The sequence below is a fragment of the Sitophilus oryzae genome, unplaced genomic scaffold, assembly GCF_002938485.1.
Source record: "Sitophilus oryzae breed Bouriz unplaced genomic scaffold, Soryzae_2.0 scaffold_909_pilon_pilon, whole genome shotgun sequence".
In the NCBI taxonomy this organism is placed as follows: domain Eukaryota; kingdom Metazoa; phylum Arthropoda; class Insecta; order Coleoptera; family Curculionidae; genus Sitophilus; species Sitophilus oryzae.
In genome coordinates this window covers 290,992-315,047 of record NW_022147538.1, presented here as the reverse complement: position 1 = coordinate 315,047, position 24,056 = coordinate 290,992, and the positions used below count along the sequence as shown (strand labels likewise).

At 32.2% G+C, this 24,056-nt stretch overlaps 1 protein-coding gene across 2 annotated transcripts in view; it reads right to left on the bottom strand.

Annotated features, from left to right (window-relative positions):
• The window catches only part of LOC115890722 (dynein heavy chain 1, axonemal-like), an 84,241-nt gene that overhangs the window by 36,976 nt on the left and 23,209 nt on the right, over positions 1-24,056 (bottom strand). The window contains exons 6-16 of one of the 2 annotated variants that reach the window (XM_030911025.1): positions 19,573-19,696; positions 19,219-19,439; positions 13,894-14,061; positions 13,622-13,837; positions 12,278-12,537; positions 11,253-11,478; positions 11,028-11,171; positions 9,812-10,054; positions 3,924-4,104; positions 3,541-3,558; positions 2,791-2,930 (exon numbers count right to left, since the gene is read on the bottom strand). In XM_030911025.1, coding sequence (XP_030766885.1) covers positions 2,791-2,930; positions 3,541-3,558; positions 3,924-4,104; positions 9,812-10,054; positions 11,028-11,171; positions 11,253-11,478; positions 12,278-12,537; positions 13,622-13,837; positions 13,894-14,061; positions 19,219-19,439; positions 19,573-19,696 — 1,941 coding nt within the window. The remainder of the gene's footprint in view (positions 1-2,790; positions 2,931-3,540; positions 3,559-3,923; positions 4,105-9,811; positions 10,055-11,027; positions 11,172-11,252; positions 11,479-12,277; positions 12,538-13,621; positions 13,838-13,893; positions 14,062-19,218; positions 19,440-19,572; positions 19,697-24,056) is intronic. The other variant, XM_030911026.1, reaches the window with a different exon arrangement.

The window sequence follows — 24,056 nt, the reverse complement described above, 5'->3', positions numbered from 1 at the left end:
AGCTTGTACAAGAAAGTGGATGACATTCACAGCCTCCATACCAGTTTGTCCGATGGTAGACAAGAATCTTTATTCCATTCCATCAGGGACATGAAGCAAGATATTTTCAACTTGTCATCTATTTTACTGGACAATCATGATGAGTCTATTAAGGTCCAAATTCATGACTCATCAAAGGGAGACTTATCAAAGGAGTTGGGTGATTTGCGTTTGAGTGTAAATAAAATGGCACTCATGTTGGAAAGGTTGGCCTCCAGCGAAAGGACATCCAAGAACATTCCTCCAAAGAACATTAAAAGTACCAAACCAAACCCACAAATAGAAAAAAAATCTATTTCGACGCAGACTGACCATTCAGATAACAACTATTCAGATACTACCCATCAATTTGGATTTCTAAGTAACAGTTGCACAAATGATGTTCGACCTTTTTAATAATGTATACTCTAGCCTGAATAACCATCACTCTACAGCAACAATTTTCTGTGATCTCTCTAAGGCTTTCGATTGTGTAAATCATAATATCTTAATTAACAAATTGCAATACTATGGTTTCAGGGGAGTGCCGCTCGAATGGCTTAAGTCATATCTTGGCAACAGAAGGCAGCTTGTGAGGATTGATACGTCTATGTCTTCTTGTAAGCCTATAGAATGTGGTGTCCCTCAGGGTTCAGTACTTGGCCCTATTTTGTTTCTGGTGTTTATCAACGACATTGCAAATCTGGACATTAGCGGTAAAATCTGCCCCTTTGCGGACGATACTAGTTTCACTTGGAGCGGCCCAGATGTTGCGGCGCTATATGATACTATATCCAATGACTTACGCACCATTAAGTCTTGGTGCGATTCTAATCTCCTATGCCTCAACCTATCATATATAAGTACTATACAACCTTTTGTACTTAATAACACTACTATTGACGTCGTGGACTCTGTGAAATTCTTAGGACTTCTTGTAGACAACTCGTTAAAATGGGACTCTCACATTGAAGCTCTATCAAAGAAACTAAGCGCTGCCTGTTTTGCGCTAAGATCAGTTTCTAAGGAACTTAACTTCTCAACCTCTAGAATAGCCTATTATGCCCTTTTTGAGTCACATCTTCGTTATGCCCTTCCATTCTGGGGTACTTGCTGCGCAACAAAATTTGATCGTGTTTTAACATACTTCAAAAGAGAGCAGTTCGATATTTATTGGGACTGAACAGTAGAACTCACTGCCAGAATTTCTTTAAAAATTTGAAAATACTGACTCCTTAATCCGCAAGCACATATCTGCTATTCCGAAAGGCCATCTCATAACTATCCACTTAGGAATGCAGAGCACGATCTTTATCTGCCAACCCCGAGCTCAGAACTAGCTAAGGGTTCAATACTGTACAATGCCAAAAAAATGTACAATCATCTGCCTTTGAATATCAAATCGCTTTCATTCTTTCCCGCATTTCGCAAGGCTCTAAAATCATACCTACTGGAGAGAGCCCTATATGCGGTAAACGACTTTTTTGTTGATGTTTGATTATGAACAATTTTGAACTATATACCTGTATACTATATACCTGACCTATATACCTACTGTATACCTGACCTATAATTTGGCCATCTCACACACTGGTCAAAGGTCAAGTATTTAATATTCTATAACTTTAAAATTATATCTATTTACTGCGTACTGTTCTAAAATTGTCCATGTATATTCTTTTTGTAATTTTAAAGACTTAAATTTTTTTGAATTGTATTATTTGTATTGTGTATTTTTTGTTGTTTGTATTTTTTTGTGATTTTGTTGTTTGTGAGTGCTTTGTCGATGAAGCTGTTTTGGCTTTTTGCACAATAAAGCGTTGTTTGTTTGTTTGTTTGTTTGTTATTATGGACTATTTATTTATTGATGTACGTCATATAGCGTCATAAGTGGTAATAACAAGTAAGAGGGTGCTATTAATGCACAAACTAATAATCACAGAATTTAATAAAAACTAACTTTGAAAGTGGTATAATGTGCTCATCAATCAAGCTTACTTTTCTGACTGCAGTCAAGGGTAATAACGGATCTTTATTGTCACGTTCTCGTTTAAATTAGTTTGAAAAAAACAGGAAAGCTACAAGCTCTTTGCTTCGACTGTTTAATTGGTTCGGGATATTTTCAACAGACAGTTTCAAGAAATGCAATAAAAAAACTCAAAAATTTAGTTCTTAAAAGAACTGTTTGTGCTTAAAAGTACACTTTTTAAAAAAATACTATGAAAATAGGCAAAAAAACGAGAATTACTCACAAAGATTCAACAACACAATATTATACAAAATAATGACACTAGGATAATTGTCAAATAATAAAGGACAACATTGCTGAACACGGCGCAATGTGACCAACATAGCGATAATAAATTTCGGTTTAAACAAATATTTGCAGCTTTAATCTAAATAAAATATCTGTTACAGTCATTTGCTCTATAAAGTAAAATGAAGAGCTGCTCAGTATCTTAAATTATACAACAAATTTAAACATTTTTGCCAAAATTTTATTTAGTCAGGTTTATAGGCTTTAGTGTCAATGTCGATATGATTGATGACGTGCATCGGAAAATGTTTGCGATTACTTTAACTATTTGAACTTATACAATAAGATTTTAAAAAAATAATGAATAATTTATTTTCTATAATGCTGCTAAAACGCATTAGCTAAAATTAATCATAATTCATCAAATGGTCGTCATCTATCTCTATCGAGATTTTTTTAAAAATTCGGTGCTTAGGACTTATTAGAGAAATTTTAAATCTAAAATGGCCACTTACTTGAACCGTTTCCATGTCAGCAAATACTCTGGTAAGACGAACCATCATTTTGTACATGTCGTTTACTGTTACATCCACTGTGTCCGCGTCCACATTTATAATGGGATTATCCATCCACATTTCATAAGCGCGCATCCAATCTTAATAACAAAATAATAAAGTCAATCAACGATAAAGTCCATTATCTCATTTGTTTCGATTGGCCAGGACAAGACCCTAAACACATTAGGCGACCCAATCTATTTTTCCAAGGCTTCTTGATTAAAAATTAGTGTTTTTAACACAGTCATATGGCACTCTAGATTGAAATTTAAAATACATTTTTTTTATTAAGCGAAAATGTCAAAAATTGACATATGATATGTCATTCTATTCAGGGTGCAGCCACGCTATCCTAAAAACGGCGTATCGGCGTAACGGCGTAACGACCTTGAAGCGATTTCCAGTAATTCTATTGGCTGAAATTTTTGACAGATGAATTTGACAGATAAAATTTCTGACAGATGAATGTTTCAGCCAATAGAATAACTGGAAATCTATTCAAGGTCATTACGCCGTTACGCCGATACGCCGTTTTTAGGATAGTGTGGCTGCACCCTCAGAATATCATTTTCTATCTAATAAAGTAAGAAAATACGGAGGGTGTTATTTAAAAATCAAAAGTTGTAGTCATTTCCGGTGAAACAGGAAGTGACCAAAAACAATTGAATACCGTCAATCAATCCTAATTTATGTCATATACTAACATACCAAGTCTCGTTTTTTTATCTGAAAAAGTAAAAAAGTTATAGGGGTGAGCCACTTTTGAGACGCACCCGGTTTTGTAATATTTGAATTTGTTCAAACAAATGTTAGATTTCAGTGTGGTAAAAAATTGTCAGTGTTTCTGAACTTGGACTACCAAAATTTGGTAGGGGAGTTTTATAGGGATGAAGAAAAAGATATATATAAAGATATTTTACTTAGATGCTACAGGGAGTTCAAAATATATTTATGAATTTCAACTATTTAAAATTAAAAAAAAAAAGAGATTTTTTAATAGACTTATTCTGAATTTTTCACTTTTTACTCCTTTTTTAATTCATTTTATGCTAAAACATCATAGCTGCCATGACAAGACATATAAACCTTACCTGAGGCGGTAGTCCATAAATTTTTATAGGGCTCAAATTCCTTGATTAATTTGGTTAGGTTGTCGAAAGGCACAACCGGGGCCCCAAATAGCTTCTGCCTCTGGTTGAGTAACTGCCCGAATTCCTGTGCCTCTTTCATGGTCTTCCAAACTTTGCGTATTTCCAAAGCATACTCGTGAGTCTACAATACAAAGAGTGCATTAGCTATAATCATCTATTCTACCTAGTTGATATTCTTTTAGTAGATGTTGTTAGCAATTATTGTGTTAATGTTGAGAAAAACGCATTCTTCATAAAAATATTTGCTTGTTCCAAAATGGTTTATACTTTTAAAAATTTCCATACCGTTTAAAAGAAAATTAAAAAATATATGAAAATATAATTGAATTTTTTCCAAGTCTTGAAAATCAAAAGACGTTTCTAAGGAAATATAATTTCGTTTCCATTCTCTGATAGATTGTTAATGACAGAATTTTAATTGGCATCATACTTTTTGGTGTTTCAAAATGTTAAAGAAGCACACAAAATGTATTTAGTTCAATGCTACGGAGAGGGTGATAATAATTATATCGGAAAATGTGATACTTAACAACAGCAAAAAATATAACATAGATAAATGAAACAAGTTTAGATTGGAAAGTGCCCATAAGGACAATGTATACTCTATTTTTTTTCTCAGGTAAGATTTCGACAGACGATGACAGAAAAAAAGCAGATGACGTCCCATACCAATCTATTTATTTTGATAAAAAAAAGTTTCTAATATTTTTTAAGTTTACTATGGATGGGTTTATCGTCATGCGTCATCTCTTGTTGTTTTTAACCAGTTTTATTGGTTTATTTCAAAAATGACAGATCATATTTCAATATTATTGGTTTGACGGAAAGATGAACAACAAACAAACGCCGATGCGTGTAAACTCGTCTTAAGATTTTTGAGAGTTGTCAAACTCTTGCCAATTTATAGGTTATAATTTTGTGTCAAATTATGTCAAATAGAAATGATATAGTCTATAAAATGAATAACTTTGAATTTTGACCGTTATTTTTTACCAACATGGCAAATATAAAATCCCTCTATCAAAAAAGTTACTGATATTCTTTAAATTGAGTGCTCGAATGAATCAGATAGGTAACTCTTTTTACTTTCGTGAAATAGAAAAGGAAAATAATAAAACAAGTGACAGTTCTTCCTCTTCTTGCAAAAATCAACACGAAATGTCATAATTGACAAAAGTAAAATGTCATCAGCTTTTGACATTTCAAAATATTAGACCAATGCCGTCTCTAATAGAACAGCCTCGGAGCAAGATTTATGACATCACGCTAGTTAGATACTACGGATTAATAAATATGTTGGAGAATTCATAGAAACATAATTATTTCTCGTATTTTTGGTTTGTATTTTAAAAATGATATAGTTTACTTAAAATATACATAATATACAGTTAATTAATACAATATAATATATACATATTTATAGTAATAAATACTTTGGCAAATAAACTATGAACCACACAAATGCAGCAAATGTTTTACAATATACAAATAATGAATAGGTGGTACATAAGATAATGGGTAAAATGCAAAATATATTTTAAATTTTGGGGTTCGAAAATCGATCTAATTTAACAAAAAACATTCAATATCTACTAATAGTGATGTATTATAATTTGCATTCACAAAATTTATTTATATATTATAATGTTTACTGCAATTAATAGACTAATATAAACTTGTCAAAAGATGACCACATATTTTTTTAAATTATTATTCTTAACACAGAAACCATCTACATTGACTATAGAGTACGATTTCAGCCATATTGTAAAACATTTGCTGCATTTGTATGGTTCATAGTTTATCTGCCAAAATATTTATTACTATAAATAGAATATATATATATATATATATATATATATATATATATATATATATATATATATATATATATATATATATATATATATATTATATATATATATATATATATATATATATATATATATATTGTATTTATTAACTGTATATTATGTATATTTCATGTAAACTATATCATTTTTAAAATACAAACCAAAAATACGAGGAATAATTATGTTTTCCATGTATTCTACAACATATTTATTAATCTGTAGTATCTAACTAGCGTGACGTCATAAATCTCGCTCCGAGCTGTTCTATTAGAGACGGCATTGCGTCAGCATGGCCGCAAGTTGCTAACCTAATAAAATTAACACTAGAAAAGCCCGCGGGAACTGTCAAATTCAAAGTTATTCGTTTTATAGACTATAAATATTTTGCATTTTGGACTGTGTTATTACGTGTGTTTCGTGTTTTTTAAAATTAAGTGGAGGAAAACTCGCGGGAAAAAGTGTTGACCCAGGCCATAGTTTACAGTTAATATTCGGTGCCCAGAGATCGCCAGCGACAGTTTGCCAGATATTATGGCCAGAGAGATGTATTAGCCACAAATAAAGTTTGTATACTATCTTGTATATGATACCAAAAACTGGAGTGTCGGTAAAATAGCAGCACACGATAGGTAAATAATAATCATATTGAATAATTATATTGATAAAAGTAACAATAAATGCAGGAAGTTGCTTGAGCTTGAAAGCCGGAAATCTTTTTTATGTTTTTTGGTATGTGGTGTTTTTTTTTAAATAAACCCTTGCTTGTTTTGTATTAACATATACTGTAATTGTTTTTAATAAAATAACTCGATTAGATTTTCTCAATTTTAAACAGTTTTTTTCAAAATATTTTGAAGTAATCACTTGTCACTCAAATTTTAAATATATTAATTTTCTACTATGCGTTCCAGTTATACCAACTTAATTCTTTGTAAAATAAAATAAACTAATTTGAAAATAAAATGACAGACACATCTGTCACTGTCAAGGATCTTCTCGTTGGACAGACTATAAACACTATTTGGAGCTATTTTTGCAACGGTCGCGACCCAAAGCTTTTGACAATTTCGGGTCGGTTCGGCTTTTTCCGGAATTATGTCGGCAAATATTGTTTATTCAAATTTATTATTATTATCTTTTAATTTTATAAGTAAAATACAGTGTATTGCATACACGAAACTTTATTTGATATAAGGACATGTATGTGAAATACCTATAAAACATTGGAAACCGACGATGCCACGATCCACGATGGTTTTGACAGTTCACAGTTCACAACGCAGTTTTTTAGTTTTTAATGCCACTTTTTCACAATTATCACGAGTTTGAGTAAGTAAAATTAAACTCACAAGATGGCAATAATTACTTTGAGAATGGACGCTTTAAACACTTTTCGGTATTTTTTCAATGAGGGCGATTTAAATTTTGAAGATTTTATAATTTTTGAAAATTCTGACTTTGACAAGAGAAAATGATTTCTGTTTTTGTTTGGCGGTTGTTCTTAGCAACCACTATAGCAGCGCCAGATTGCGTACAACGGTCGCGACTCAAAACTTATTATAAAAGCCCGTTAAAATATTAAAAAATATTTTAACGGGCTTTCCAATCTAAATTTATTTCCATTATCTATGGTTAATAACATGGTTAATAATAACCATCTATCAAAGAATGAAATCGAAATTATATTATCATCTAGCCTTTTCATTTTTAGGACTTTCAAAATTCAACCATTTTCGGTAAAATGGTTTGGGAAATGTAAAAAAATATAAACGGGATTAATGATTTTAGAACAAGCCAAGATTTTTATGAAAAATGCAATTTTGAATACATGCACTATACCTACAACGCGAAATTGAATGTCTGAATACTGTAATATAGTATTTTTAATACCCATTTAGAATAACACTATCCTTATTTATTATTAATAAATCAGTTGAAATAAAAAATTACCAACAAAAATGAACGTCGATTATTAATAATTTGTTAGATGTCACGTTTTTGAAGTTACGTTTCATGTTAATGTCATAACGCAAAATAAGATATAAAAATGCGATATTCTGATGAATCCAAAAAACTTATGCTTAATGTAGTAAACTATTTTCAAAAAGATTTAGGATCTCGATTTAAGGCAATTCAAAAAGCGTCCGAAGCACTAAAAGTTCCGGAATGCACATTATATAATCTTTGAAAAACCAAACAGAGCTACAGATTTCGAATTTAGAAGAAATATGTCTGCAAGCGTTTCCCGGAGCAGAATCCAAATTACAAAGAATACCCTACATTGTTTGAGGGAAGTAATTTACAAAATGTATGCGCGAAAGGATAAAATCACAGTAGAAACTATTTTCCGGCAATTTATCGAAGAATCTCCAGAAACTAAGATTTCCAAAAGTTCGTTATATTTGGGAATTAAAAAAATGGGTTTTCATTTCAAAAAACGGGATGGAAGAAAACAGTTATTGGAAATGTCTGGAATCAGATTAAAAAGAATATTATTTTTGAACAAATACCATGCTGCTAAAAGCGAAAAGCTCTTTACACCTGTTTTTCTGTAGAATTTTTACTTAAACGAGCCCTTAAATAAATATTATTACTGCATGCTCGACTTCTTGTTATATTATTTATTATACTTTTAGTGCTTCAGACGCTTTTTGAATTGCCATAAATCGAGATCCTAAATCGTTTTGAATATAGTTTACTACATTAAGCATAAGTATAAGTTAAGATATTCTTTGGTATAAGCCTTAAATCGAGATCTTAAATAATATAGGTATTTTTTTAAGAAAACTCGGTATCTAGTTAATAAAACAATATTTTTAAAATTAGTGCGCTTCTTCTATATTTTTTTATTATGTCAACATCTTTAGAATTTCATAAAATTAATTTTTATTATTATAAACCGCCACTGATAATATGAAATTTCAAGTCACTCCGCCAATGCAGTAAGAAATATGTCAAGCATTTGACATGACAAAGGTCATAACCTAATTTTTTTCATGCGGGTGTAGATGGTGCAAGAAGCCGCATACGTTAAGTTACTAAAACGGCTGGTACCTCTAAATAGGTATTAAAAATACTATAGTTATGCTTATTATACTCTTTATAAAGTATTGAAGAAAACACTTTATTTTTAAATTAAAGCGGATGATTTTCTCTCAATCAGCCAAATTTTTAGTATATTCAATGGCGGAATATTCTATAAATATCTTCTTAAACCATGTAAATATACCTAGATATGTTAAACCCAAACGTGATTGTCGCACAAGCTTGTGCATTACACAATAATCCATACTATTTGCGATTTATTTAATTATTTATCTATTACGTTCCGCTTAATATATTAAAAAATCATTCAAATATATTGGGTAATATACAGTCAACATTAATTTAAAATTTTAGGTTCTTGCTTAAAGAATATACGTTGCTCTAGTTGTATAATAATATAAGTATATTACAAACTCGTAAAAAGATATCTAAACGTGTCTAAATACTTAAGCAATTTTTGTTGACTGGTGCATTCTCCGCCGGTGCTGCCACCATCGGAGAATACTGTAAACAGCGAACTAAACAAATACACGTATTTAAATAGCGAATACACGAAAAAATGTTATATAATTATTCTAATGCCCACTGGCACCACTATATAATATTTTATTATAGTTAATCACTGTTTAGCCTTTAAACAAAGCTTATACAAACGGTGCAAGTGGGCATAAAAGTATTAGAATAACTTGTATTATAATTTATTATTCAGACTAATAATAAAAATATAATTATAATCAAAACTTTTTAGATGAATTCAACTATAGTAGCGAACATAGTTTTACGCACCGGTTTTGCTAGCGGAGACATAACTAGGGCTATTTCGGCCATAACAACATTTTTTAAAGGTACATAATTATAATTTTAGAAGATGTTATTCAAGATCAAGCAAGATCAAGAGTTAATTTAAAAGCACACTAATTTATACCTTACCCTACTTATATCTTTGTATCCTGACATATTAACAACTTGAGAAGTCAAAGTTTCAATTCTGTCATTTAATGTAAACTCGTCGTTCATTTGCAATTTGTAATATCTATCTTCTTCTTCCTTTAAAAAGACCTCGGTAGCTTCAATTTGTTGAGTAACTTTCAGGGGCCAACCGATAGCTTCCCATTTGTTGTCGAAGTCTTCGTTTTGCAGAGCATACCAGAAATGGTCCAGGACCTCATATTCCTACAGAAACAGTTACATCTGTACAGGGTGTCCCATTTTGGTTGAAATGACACGGTATCTCCGTTATTAGTGAAGATAGAAAGATGTGGTTTGCACAAACCTTCGTTTTTGAGCTACAGGGTCTTTTCGATCACTCTATAGTTATTTTCACTATTTACTGCAATATTTAAAAGTTTTCATTAAAAATATTTTTTATTAGTAGGGTATGATTGATAATAAAAGAAGCAAAAGAATTTTTAAAAAATACTGGTAACTGTGTCATGTTTTATTATGGGAGCCACTAATAACTTCTCTATATATCATGGAAACTTAACTCTCTACCACAACTTTTAAATGTTCCTTTAGATAATTTCGTGAAATATACCTTCAGCAAGATGGGATTCCCCTCACAACTAAAATACTAGAATTTTGTTAAATGACTATTTCCCAAATCAATGAATTGGCACAATTTGCAATGGACACATAGCACATACGATAGCCTCTCTGATCCTCGGATTTGTCCGTTCTCGATTTTTGTATTTAGGGTCATATTTTATTTTTCATATTTTCAAAAATATTTTTTTCGTGGAAAAACAGACTACACCACGTAAAAAGTTCTACAAGAATCAGTTTTCACCTTCTCGATACCTTTCACAATAATGAATATACGGGCGCCGTCCCAAATTGCAAAATTTTCAAAAATACCCCGTAGCTCAAAAACGAAAAAGACTCTGAAAATTTTGTTGACAGCATTTTCCGTTTGACAAAAAATGGGACAGGTTTGTGCAAACCACACCCTTCTATCTTTACTAATAACGGAGATACCGTATGATTTCAACCAAAATGGGACACCCTGTACAGGAAATTGTGCGTACACTATGTGCGAATATTTGAAGTAAAACTTCGTTCTAACAGCTATGGAATTGAAGGATCTGAAGAACATGTTTGAAAAAGTGTATATAAGCGAGAAATAGCTAATATCAAAAAGTCTTACCAACAAATATCTTTTACAATTTTCTTCTAAAGATTTGACAGTCAGTGGTACGGTTTCCATCCAGTCTCTTATCTCAAAAATGTGCTCAATGTTTTCAGGCTTCACACTTAACTTGGTCATAATATTTTTAAAATCTTGCAGCAACTATATTGAAGTACAAACATAGCTAAATTTATTTTTACTAAGTTTCGTCTACCTATTAGTATTAAGGCTTGTAGTACTTACATCCTCGATACATATTTTCATTTTCAAAGCAAATAAGTCAAGCAATTTATTAATAATATCTTGACGTTTGTTGATTAAAAATAATCTTAAGAAGTCGACAGTAACATAAAACGGGCCAATGAATATAACATTAGGCAAAGTTTCTTCTAGACTCCTTTTCAATCGGTACTGTTGTGATATATCTTCCTTAAAATCGGCAGCTGTTTTTTGCTCAGATTCATAATTTCTAAAAATCGTAATGTAATCTATAAATAATCACAATTAATAAAATTAAAATAAAAATAAAATTAATAAATTATATATTTTACCTAATTTATTATTAAATATTATTACTATTATATTTATTAATGCAGTAACATACAGCAATTTCAAATAAAAAATAATGGTATTGAAGATAATTACAAAAAACCCAATTTTAAAAAGTTTTAACATCCTGTAACTCTAAAACTATGTATTTCCATACCAATGTTTATAGAAATTTTTTTCATATTTTTTGATGAAGAATCAATAAGTACTTACTTAAAACTTTCGCAAGTTAATGATATTAAATTTTTTAAAGGTTGCTATTAGACTTGGATCAAGGCAAATTAATAAAATTGCGTTTATCTCATCAAGGAGGCGAAAATCGACAAAATATCAAGAGAGAACTTTTAATCGGCATTAAATTGCTTACACTATTTTGCTAACAAGAGAAAAAAAGTCAGTGGCGTACATGCTTTTTTAGAAATATATTCCTGTGATAACCCATATGCACGTCCCAGGTGAATATATCGACACATTTTTAAAATAATATGTCGCATTTATAGTTACATACACCATCAAGATTTCATTCGAAACGCTAAAAGTACTTGGAAATAAATCAAAAAAATATTAAGATTTTAATACCCTGTAGCTACGAAATGAAAGCACAATGAGACCTATGCAAAATAAATCTTATTTTTACGTGAGAAATCTCCTCACCAGAGATGGCACATGTTTTTTAAAACACCCTGTATAAAAGACAATTCTCGTACAACAATACTTACGAAATAAATTCGGGTATATCTAACACGTACAAATTTACATGTGCTTCGAACTCTTTGGCATATGCCTTAAGAGGTATGATAGCTTTTTCGTACGCCAACAAAAACCTGTCCCTCACTTGACAAACTTCGTCGGCCAAAAGTCCGACCGATGACAGGTACAGATCCGGCGGAAAGCTTAAATTTGACAACAATAATGGGTGCACTTGTCGGACTTGATGTGTTTGTATTAAAGCTTCGTCGAACAACTTCAGAAGAACTACCTTAAAAAATTAAAATGTTGATATACAAGGGTTGTCTTTTAAATTTTGCCCGCAAATTATATCAAATGTCAAAATTAACCGTCATTAAATGTCAAAATATGTTAACGAAATCATTGCTCAGGGTATTTTAAAGTTAAGATAAAAACAACACTTCGTTTAACCTTGTATAATAACCAAATACAAAAGTTTATCAATTAAAGTAGATATATTTATACCGGGTGTGTCTCAAAAGTGACTCACCCCTATAATTTTTTTATTTTTTTTTCACATAAAAAAACGAGATTTGGCATGTTAGATAAAATAAATTAGGATTGGTTGACGTATTCAATTGCTTTTCTCGCTTCCTGTTTCACCGGAAATGACTACAACTTTTGATTTTTAAATGACAAACTCGATATTTTTTTTTACTTTATACGATAGAAAATAACACTGTGAATAGAATGACATATCATATATCAACTTTTGACATTTTGGCATATGGTTTATTCGAAATTGTAACATGTGGTTCATAACGAGAATTTGACTCGAAATACCAAGTGCGTGGTATCAAATTATGCCTTAAAAATGTTTTTTTTTCCAAATATACATTTGAAAAAATTGAGATATGATTAAAAATACGATTTGGGCATCTTTCAACCGGCCAGGATAAGACACGAAAAACATTAGACGATCAAATCTATTTTTCCAGGGCTCCTTGATTAAAAATTTCTGTTTTTAAAACAGCCATGGCACTCTAGATTGAAATTTAAAATACGATTTTTTTAAGCGAGAATGTCGAAAGTTGACATGTGATATTTCATTCTATTCAGTGTCATTTATGGAATAAAGTAAAAAAATACCGAAGGTGCCATTTAAAAATCTAAAGTTGTAGTCATTTCCGGTGAAGCAGGAAGTGGCCGAAAACAACTGAATACACCAATCAATCTTAATTTAGGTCATATACTAACATACCAAATCTCGTTTTTTTATCTGAAGAAATAAAAAAATTATAAGGTTAAACTAAAAAGTGTCAAAATGTGTTAAATATCTAGTGTTCTCAAAATGAGAAAGATTTCCCCTTTTTACTTTTATTTTGACTACTTACCGCAAAATATTCGGGTGATGTAGTATAATAAGCACCGTTTTCGTCCATTTTAAGCTGTAAATTAAAAATGGGCATTGCATGGGATATAAAAGGGCTGGTTATGAGGTCGGATCCCCAAACAAAATCCTCTTCGCAACCTAGACAGGGAATACAGGGTGACTCTACCAAATTTATAAATAGTTCTATTGAATTCTCCACTAGCAATCTTAGCGTGTACTACAAATGATGTCAGTATTTCAAAAGAAACATTTTGATCACAGTTTAATGATCACCTGCATTCGGTATTTTACCAACTCCATGAATCGATTTAGTTTGGATATTTCGTACACCTCGTATATTCGCTCGTTTATATCGAACCATCCCTTACCCAAGTCTCCAATGCACATTCGAATATTAAAGACTAAAGTCTCCAGCCAGGTCGTCTTCAGTTGTTTTAAAGCCTGTTTAAAAATTAAAGTAATATAACAACAATTTAATTTATTGTTTTGGCTATAATTCTACAGGGTGATTCACGGCCATAGTACGTTAGACGTTCATTTGGATTTATTTTTTAAATTTGGATTTCTGCATAAAGGCGCTTGTTCCATCCGTCTAAATTATTTTCCGCATTACACTGTTGCCGCTTTATGCACCCTTGAAGCAACGGAAACAAATATCCTTACAACGGGAATAAATAATTTTTTGGCTCTCCCTGTGTAATATCCAATGAGTTGATTTAGACAGATCGGATATATACAGGGTGGCGCACCTCATTCGCCTCGGTTGACGGGTGTGTCAGAACTAAGATCCCTCGTAAGATCCATACCGAAGTTATATTTTTTCTTATGGAACACCCGGTATTTCATTTTATTTTTGGATTCTTGGGCCCAAAAAAAGACATTTATTATAAGGGTTAAATATATTTAAAATCTTTGGTTCTTGAGATATTTAAAGAAGTAGAATATGCATTTTTGCTGAATATGCAGAAGTTTGAATATGCATTCTACAATAGAAGAGATTAGTTATATTTTTTCTTATGGAACATCCGGTATTTCATTTCATTTTTGGATTCTATGACATAAAATAAGGAATTTATTATAAAGGTTTAATATGTTTACAAGCTTTGGTTTTTGAGATATTTAAAGATATTTAAATATGCATGCTATAATAAAAAAGATTGTCAACACCCTGTACATTACTTTTCAGAATTAATTCTTCTGCTGGCTCATAAGCCAAAGAAATAAACTTTACTGAAAAATTGGATTGCTTCGTTTAATGTATACAGGAGTACGAATAATTGCTGGTCTATTTTAAATATTCATTTTATATAAAAACTTTGTTATTTCAAATACAACACCCTGTATTTTTTGAAATAAATAGAAGCAGATAAAATGCTCTTTCGAACTATATTAGGGTTTCCTATACCTATAATATAAAATGGCAACCAAGAGGGCTAGTGTCGTCATGACAAGTTTCTAGTGACAGTAACTATTTTTAAAATCGAAATTAGTTTATGGACTTACTTAAATTTATACCAGTTAACTTTTATTTTAATTTACCTACAATAGTTTAATAAATAATATTTATTAAATATGTATTTATTATTCTATCAAGAAAAACGAAGAAGCAGTTCTTTGATTTATTTTATCATCAGTTGTAGATATATGGATTTTTTATAAAAGAGCCAATTACGGCAAATTCTTTTTCTTCACTTCCAACTACAGCTTTTTGCCTATTAGGTTTTTATAAACCAAACATACCAGCGAATATAGGACAAATAGTTTTTCAAATGAACGCTTATCAGGAAGATTCCTATTTGGATATCTTTAAGCATAAGCCCTTGAGGCCAAGAAGCTATTTTCCTCACAAAATAAAATCACTAGTAACATATCCATTCGTTCCCCCAGCAGATACTGCTTTATTTTTCACGATAAAATAATGAATACTTACTTATTAAACTATTGTAGGTAAATTTAAGTAAACTAATAATAATGTCCATAAACTATATCAAAATAGTTACTGTCACTAGAAAATTGCCATGGCGACACCAGCCATCTTTATTGCTATTTTATTTAAAAATCACTTTTTATTCAAAATCTGTGTTAGATAGGTATAGGAAACCCTAATATAGTGCGAAAGAGCATTTGATCTGCTTCGATTTATTTAAAAAAATACAGGGTGTTGCATTTGAAATATCAAAGATTTTATAAAAAATAAATCCTTAAAATAGATCAGTAATTTTTGGTATCCCTGTATAAATTTCAGGAAACAATAACATTATTCAGTAAAGTTTATTCTCTACCTTCAAACTCAGCACAAGAACTAATTCTGAAAAGTAATGTACAGGGTGTTAATAATCTCTTCTATTGTAGAATGCATATTCAAACTTCTGCATATTCAGCAAAAATGCATATTCTACTTCTTTAAATATCTCAATCGTTTGTAAATAGTTCTTTAAGTCTTTTATCGTTATTGTTTTTGTTAATTAGTGTAAATAAATAGTGTTTAAATAAATTGTGACTTTCTATCCACACCTTTGAATAAGAAGACTAAGGAAGGAGCATAATGCTATCCATGTATTCATGCATGGTGGGCGGAAAAAGCGCCATAAAAGCACTCTAGGGTGGGGATCCTTGACAGTTCTGTTTGACGATTCATTTGACACATTTGAATTTGATTTGAAATTTTGTGGATTTGTCAGTCTTTACGGAGCTTATTTTATGTTATTTATTATTTATTCTACTATTGATAGTTGTATAAAGGTAGTAAATCTAGATGGAAATTGTGGCAGCACTTAAATTAACAGTGACACTATCGCGATTTATCGAAAAAGACTCTAAAATAGTTGGTTGTGTAGCATGCGGTAGATGTCGGCAAAAATTGAGTGAAATAATGGAACAACTTTTCGCTAGTAAGTGACTATATAATATACATACGTGTAGTAAACCGATCATTTATGAAATTCACTTAAATTATATATTTTTCTTGCATTTTAGCTTTTATTTATTACTTGTCAAAGATTAGATGTCAAAGAATTTAGATACGTTAATTTGGCTTACCTGCTTCAGTAGCGTATCGGATGTTTGTGGTAATAAATACTTATTATAACTTATCTATTTTTATTAGAATTATATATTTTTATAACAATTTTAATAACTACCAACATTTATTCACAACGTAAAATAAAACAACAAATTATTGAGTCTACCCCACGTCTACCCTACATCATAGTTTTACATTTTTTAAATAAAATTAGAACGACACTGATAAACCGGAATTTAAGTCGGCCATATTTAAGGCCCTCCTTCCTTAGTCTTCTTATTCAAAGATCCACACGGAACCGACGAAAAACATAACAATATGTTTTATTTATTATGTCAAAAAATGTTAGAGATGTATAGGTTAGTATATAATATATAAAATTATGAAATATGAATGTAGTTTCCAAAAATGTAATAATATACCGGGTGTTCCATTTAAAATAAGAAAGATACTACCACTTTTCAAATGATGCGGCAACATCGTAACGCTGAAAATATTAGATAGATGGAGAAAGTGCCTTTAAAGTTCTTCAAAAATTCAAACAGAAATAAATACAGGGTAAGTCTTAAAAGTGCAATTTTTTTTTAAATTTGCTTCTTGCAAATTCAGTCTACTACCTAGGTTGCCATATTATCGAGAAATTATGTTTTTTAACTAAAAATTAAAAAAAAATCAAAAAAAGCAAATTTTCAATTTTTTTGGGAACCAAAAACACTTTTTTCGGGTTTCTGGGGTCGAAATATACTACGCCTAAAAATATTTGCACTTATTTAAAACTCATCCTATACAGGGTTGTTCACCACATACGAGCTACAATTTAAAAATATTTTTACCAGATACAGAGTGTCCCAAATAAATAAAAAATATCTAAGTTGTATTTTTTTAAATGGAACACCCTGTATATTATTGCATTTTTAGTTTCTACGATTAAAATAAAGGTAAATTTGATTAAGGTTTATTACACTTAAACCTTACCGTTTTTGAAATATTTTCAATTTTGCGAAATTGCAGTATAAATTTTAAGGCTTCATTTCTCCGAGGATATCAAAGTTTTTAATACTAAATATTTACTGAAGGTTATTTATTGATAAGTTATTGTGTTGCAATAATAAAAATTATACTACCTTATACAGAGTGTCTAAAAATTTATTTTACATAATTACTAGGTGTAAACGGCTTATAACTTATTTACTTTAAATATAACACCCTGTATATTTTATGAGAATCAGATGCACAATTTAATTGTCTATCAAATTGTATTATACCACTTCTTACCTATTCCTTCAAGTTTTCGTAGAAAATGTATTTTCTTATCATTTAGACCTCAATATACCCAAATATACCCATGGAATATTGATATTTTAGATTGTTTTTAAAACAACAAATGTACAAAATGTACAGGCTGGTAATATTATCGTTTTTAGTAAAACGACAATATTACTAGCCCATTTCTATGCAAAAAGAAAACTATTTAAATCTTTATCAAAGAGTATACCATTAATTAAATATACCACCAGTATTTCCGCCCAAATACTAATTAACTACATACTTAATTGTGTTCGTTAATAAACTATTCTAAATAAATGTGGATTTGAATCAGAAATCAATACAATAATAAGTTATGAAGATGAAGGTCTCTGTTGTTATAAATAAGCATTTGTCAAAAAATTAAATATCATTTTTAAGGTGTTACTTTTTACCACACTGTCTAATACACATACATAATTCAGCCTTTTAGTATTTGGAGCAATTATTATTAATCAACGCAAACAGTCAATTAATGTAGTTTGAATACTGGAATCATATTAATTGGTCCTTTTTAACAAATATTTAAACAGTTTTTTTTAATGAAATAAACGAACTATATCGACAATATTAGTATCTGTACTCTTTAAAAATTTGGTACATAAATAATCTAAAATGTCAATATTCCATGGGTATAGTGATAAATGAGGTCTAAATTATAAGAAAATGCATTTTCTACGAAAACTTGAAGAGATGGGTAAAAAATGGTATAATACAATTTGATAGACAATTAAATTGTGCATCTGATTCTCATAAAATATACAGGGTGTTCCATTTAAATTAAACAAATTATTGCCGTTTAAAGCTAGTAATTATTTAAAATTAATTTTTAGACACTCTGTATAAGGTAGTAAAGTTTTTATTATTGCAACACAATAACTGATCAATAAATAAACTTCAGTAAATATTTAGTAATAAAAACTTTGATACCCTCGGAGAAATGAAGCCTTAAATTTTATGCAATTCAAAAATTGAAAATATTTCAAAAACGGTAAGGTTTAAGTGTAATAAACCTTAATCAAATTTACCTTTACTTTAAGCGTAGAAACTAAAAATGTAATAATATATAGGGTGTTCCATTTAAAAAAATACAACTTTGATATTTTGTATTTATTTGGGACACTCTGTATTTTGTAAAAATATTTTTAAATTGTAGCTCTAACAGTCCTTCAACGTATCCAAAACTTACAATTTGTAAAAATCTCATCGTTTAGCTACAATACTTCGTGTCGTATGTGGTGAACAACCCTGTATAACCAACGGTAACTTACGATACTCGATGTTTGATTTTGTACTGTGCTAAATTCTTCCAAAGTAATGTATTTCGCCCCAAAAGTGGTGGAAAATAACGACATCTGGCCCATTTTAATACATTCTCCTGCTACGTACGACATTGCCAGGTGCGTTTCGGGAACCATGTAAATAGTGTACCAAGCAAAGTAATTTTTCTTGTTAATAAAATCTGCCTTACTTTGGCCCGTGTCAATGACTTCTAATTGACAAATTTAAATAATAATTATTTATAAAAATGAAGCAATAATATTGTTGAAATAAAAATAAAAGTAAAATTATATCACTTGTATTGTTAATTCTAATTTTTGGCTCTGTCGTTTGATTTGACTTACTGTAGTTTAAAGCCATAGTGCACTTCTCTATGTCGAAAAAATTATAATCGTTCACTGATTGGCTTCCTCGAAAATCTAACTCTCCTATTGTCCTCTGGTGACTCAACAACAATTCTTGCTTCAACTAGAAAAAATCCTGTATTTAGGGAATTTTTGTAACAATATCGCCATTACAAATAAAATCATACAGGTCATGCCAAATCTTTGAATAAGAAGACTAAGGAAGGAGCATATCAAAAATCTTAGGTACACCGCGATGGGCCTCAAATATGGCCGACTTAAATTCCGGTTTATCAGTGTCGTTCTAATTTTATTTAAAAAATGTAAAACTATGATGTAGGGTAGACGTGGGGTAGACTCAATAATTTGTTGTTTTATTTTACGTTGTGAATAAATGTTGGTAGTTATTAAAATTGTTACAAAAATATATAATTCTAATAAAAATAGATAAGTTATAATAATTATTTATTAACACAAACACTACTGAAGCTGGTAAATCAAATTGACGTATCTAAATTTTTTGACATCTAATCTTTGACAAGTAGTAAATAAAAGCGAAAATCCAAGAAAAAATATATAATTAGTTAATTTAAGTGAATTTCATAAATGATCGGTTTACTACACGTATGTATATTATATAGTCACTTACTAGCGAAAAGTTGTTCCATTATTTCACTCAATTTTTGCCGAGATCTACCGCACGCTACACAACCAACTATTTTAGAGTCTTTTTCGATAAATCGCGATAGTGTCAGTGTTAATTTAAGTTCTGCCACAATTTCCATCTAGATTTACTACCTTTATACAACTATCTGTAGTAGAATACAACTATCTGGGTGCAAGGGGTATTGAAGCGATACATATAGCCTAGCTTACCCAAAAGTCAACCTCACCTTCACGTGGTGCACCCTGTTTACACAAACGAGGCTCTGACGTCCGAGTATAGGCGGTATAACCTTATACAACCCTCAGACCTACCATCTTCTGGGGAAAAGGAGTAATAAAATACACCTAGCCGGCCGAGAATGTAGCACAAGGGAACTATCGTCGCAGTCCTCACTGTGCCTAGCCATCCCGTGCTACAGTTGCAGCCAAAACTGTGCGGCAGCGTAACCGCCACAGTTAAACCTTTTCACGCAGCTTACACACAGCAATGATGGAACATTCGAGTGGGACAAAATTATCGTCCGGAGGTAAAATACCCCCTCAATCGGATCTCCGGGCGGGGGTGCCTACTCGAGCGTATCATCGGAGAAACAAAAAACATCAATGTTTCACGTTCGCGGCGTGGAACGTCCGTACTCTACTGGACAAGATAAATTCAAATCGACCAGAGAGAAGAACAGCACTGGTCTCACAGGAACTCCACCGATTAAATATAGATGTTGCCGCTCTAAGCGAAACACGCTTTGCAGATGAAGGTAGTCTCACTGAGGAGCATTACACCTTCTTTTGGAAAGGTCACCCCGCAACACACAGGAGAATTCATGGTGTAGGCATTGCGATCAAAAACGAAATCGCCACCAAGTTAACAGAAGTACCTATTGGTGTCTCCGAACGTCTTATGACCCTAAGGTACCCCATATCAGACAAAACTTACGTCAACAACATTAGTGCCTACGCTCCCACCCTTGACGCTAAAATTGAAGATAAGGATAAATTTTACCAAGCATTACAAAATGCCTTTCAACGAATTCCAAAGCACGAACGAATCATCTTGCTAGGTGACTTTAATGCCCGTGTAGGCAAACAACAGGAAATATGGCCTGACGTATTGGGAAAACAATGGAAAACGCAAATAGCAATGGTGAACGCTTATTAACAACATGCGCAGAGTATAATCTTTGCATCACCAATACGTGGTTCATGTTGATGAACAAGTTTAAAGATACCTGGAAACATCCTAGATCAGGCCACTGGCATCAATTGGACCACATAATCGTTCGAAGGATGCATCTAAAAGATGTTAGGCTCACAAAAGCTAGAATAGATGCCGAATGCGGCACTGACCACCGACTTTTAATTTCAAAAATGAAAATCCAGTTAAAACCCAAACATCCACGCTGTAAAAAGCAAAACAACATGACCAGATTGAACGTACGGGATCTAGAGAACAAGAATACCGCCGACGCCCTCCGGGAAGCCATCAAAGAATCACTTCCACCGATAACTTCAATCTCAATATTGGAAGCTGAACAAGACTGGACACAATTAAGGGATGCGATTCATAAAACCAGCGAAGCAGTACTGGGAAAGTCGAACAAAAAGAAACAACCAGACTGGTTTGACGAAAATCAACAGCATATACAGGCTTTTTTGGAACAAAAGCATAGAGCACATCAAGCCGTCACTGCAAATCCACTTAATCCAAGACTGGTAGATAACTTTAAAGCAGCCAACAACACCCTTCGAAGAGAACTGCGCCAAGTAAAGGATAACTGGTGGTCACAAAAAGCGAATCAGATTCAAGAGTACGCCACTCATCACGATTATCGTAAATTCTTCGAGGCTGTAAAAGAAGTATACGGTCCAACTAAGAAGGTAAGCTGCCCAATCATGGCTCAAAATGGCGAACTTCTAAAAGAGGAAGAACAAATCAGAAATCACTGGAAAGAACATTACAGCCATATCCTTAACCAAGAAAACAACCCCAATATGGAAGCACTAAACACAATACCTCAGTATAACAGCCTCGATGTATTAGACATCCCAATAACAGAACAAGAAATAAAGACCTCCATAAAACAGCAACAAATCAGCTGGCTGTGACGCGATTCCGGCGGAAATCTATAAGTGTGCAAGTAAAGAAATTATGGATCATCTTAAGGCTCTCTTTGATGTCGTATGGGAAAGCGGAGAGGTACCTCACGATTTTCGAACGCGAATATAGTGAATATATTTAAGAACAAAGGAAGTGCATCAGACTGCGGAAATTACCGGGGAATTTCGCTATTGGCTATCGGCGGAAAAATTCTTGCAAAAATAATGTCAAACCGCCTGCACCCATATATAGAAAAAATCCTTCCAGAATCGCAAAGGGGTTTTCGTACCAACCGCGGCACCGTCGATTCCATATTTTCCATCCGTCAACTACAGGAAAAAGTAAAAGAGCAGGAGTCTAAACTTTATGTTGCATTCATCGATCTAACAAAAGCCTTCGACTCTGTGAACAGAGATGCGCTTTGGGCAATTATGGAAAAGTTCGGAGTACCCAACAAATTTCTTACAGTGTGTAAAAGCCTCCAAAACAACAAGTCAAGAGTGTCACATCATGGATCACTGAGAGACCCATTCCTAACAAATACAGGAGTTAGGCAGGGATGTGTCTTAGCGCCTCTCCTATTCAACATATTCATGGCAGCGCTCTCCATTATAGTGGACAGCAAACTGCAGGAGAGAGGATTGGGCATTAGATACTGATATGACGGCGGTCTGTTCAACATAAAAAGACTCAGGGCAAAAACACGTACAAAATTTATCACAGAACTTCAATACGCTGACGACTGCACTCTAGTTGCAAACACGGTACAACAATTACAAGAAATGTTGAACACATATACCTGGGCATACGAGGCTTTGAGCCTTAAGCTAAACATCGACAAAACTAAAATCATGTGCACTCACCCGGAAGATCACAACAATGCTATAAAAATCGGAGAAGAACTATTGGAATATGTGGCGGAATTCAATTACCTTGGCAGTTTGATTTCGGAAAAGGCCAATATTGACTCTGAAATTCAGCACAGGATTAGTAGCGCCTCAAGGGCATTCTGGAAATTAAAAGACAGGGTTTTCTACAATCATGACTTGAGTACAAAAACAAAACTTGCAGTATACCGAGCAATTATAATCCCCACCATGATATATGGGAGCGAAACCTGGGTGCCTTACCGCCGACACATGAACGCATTGAACAAGTTGCAACAGAGACACCTTAGACAACTCTTAAGAGTCCGGTGGTTCCATCATGTCTCAAACGTATCGGTCCTTGAAAAATCTAACTGCGAGAGTATTGAAGTCATGGTCACAAAATCCCGCTTAAGATGGGCTGGTCACGTATGCAGAATGCAAGAAAACCGCATACCAAAATCTCTGCTTTACGGTGAGCTTGTGGACGGTAAGAGGAGGCCGGGTGGACAACTGAAAAGATACAAGGACATTTTCCACGAAAATTTAAAGGGAATTAACATGCAGAATGAGTGGGAAAAAGCAGCTCACAATAGAACTCAATGGAGAAGGGTTGTAAACTCAGTTAACAGCGGCAACCAAAAAGTAGAGAGGCAACAAAGCAATGAGATTTTTGAATGTCCGGAGTGCGGTAGGCAGATAACATCACGTATCGGGCTTTTCAGTCACAGAAAAGCTCATGAAAGAAAACGCCTTGCGTGACCATTTTCTTTATGTGTGTCGAATACTCGTCAGCGAGTAACGGCTGTATATGTATATCTAGTAGAATAAATAATAAATAACATAAAATAAGCTCC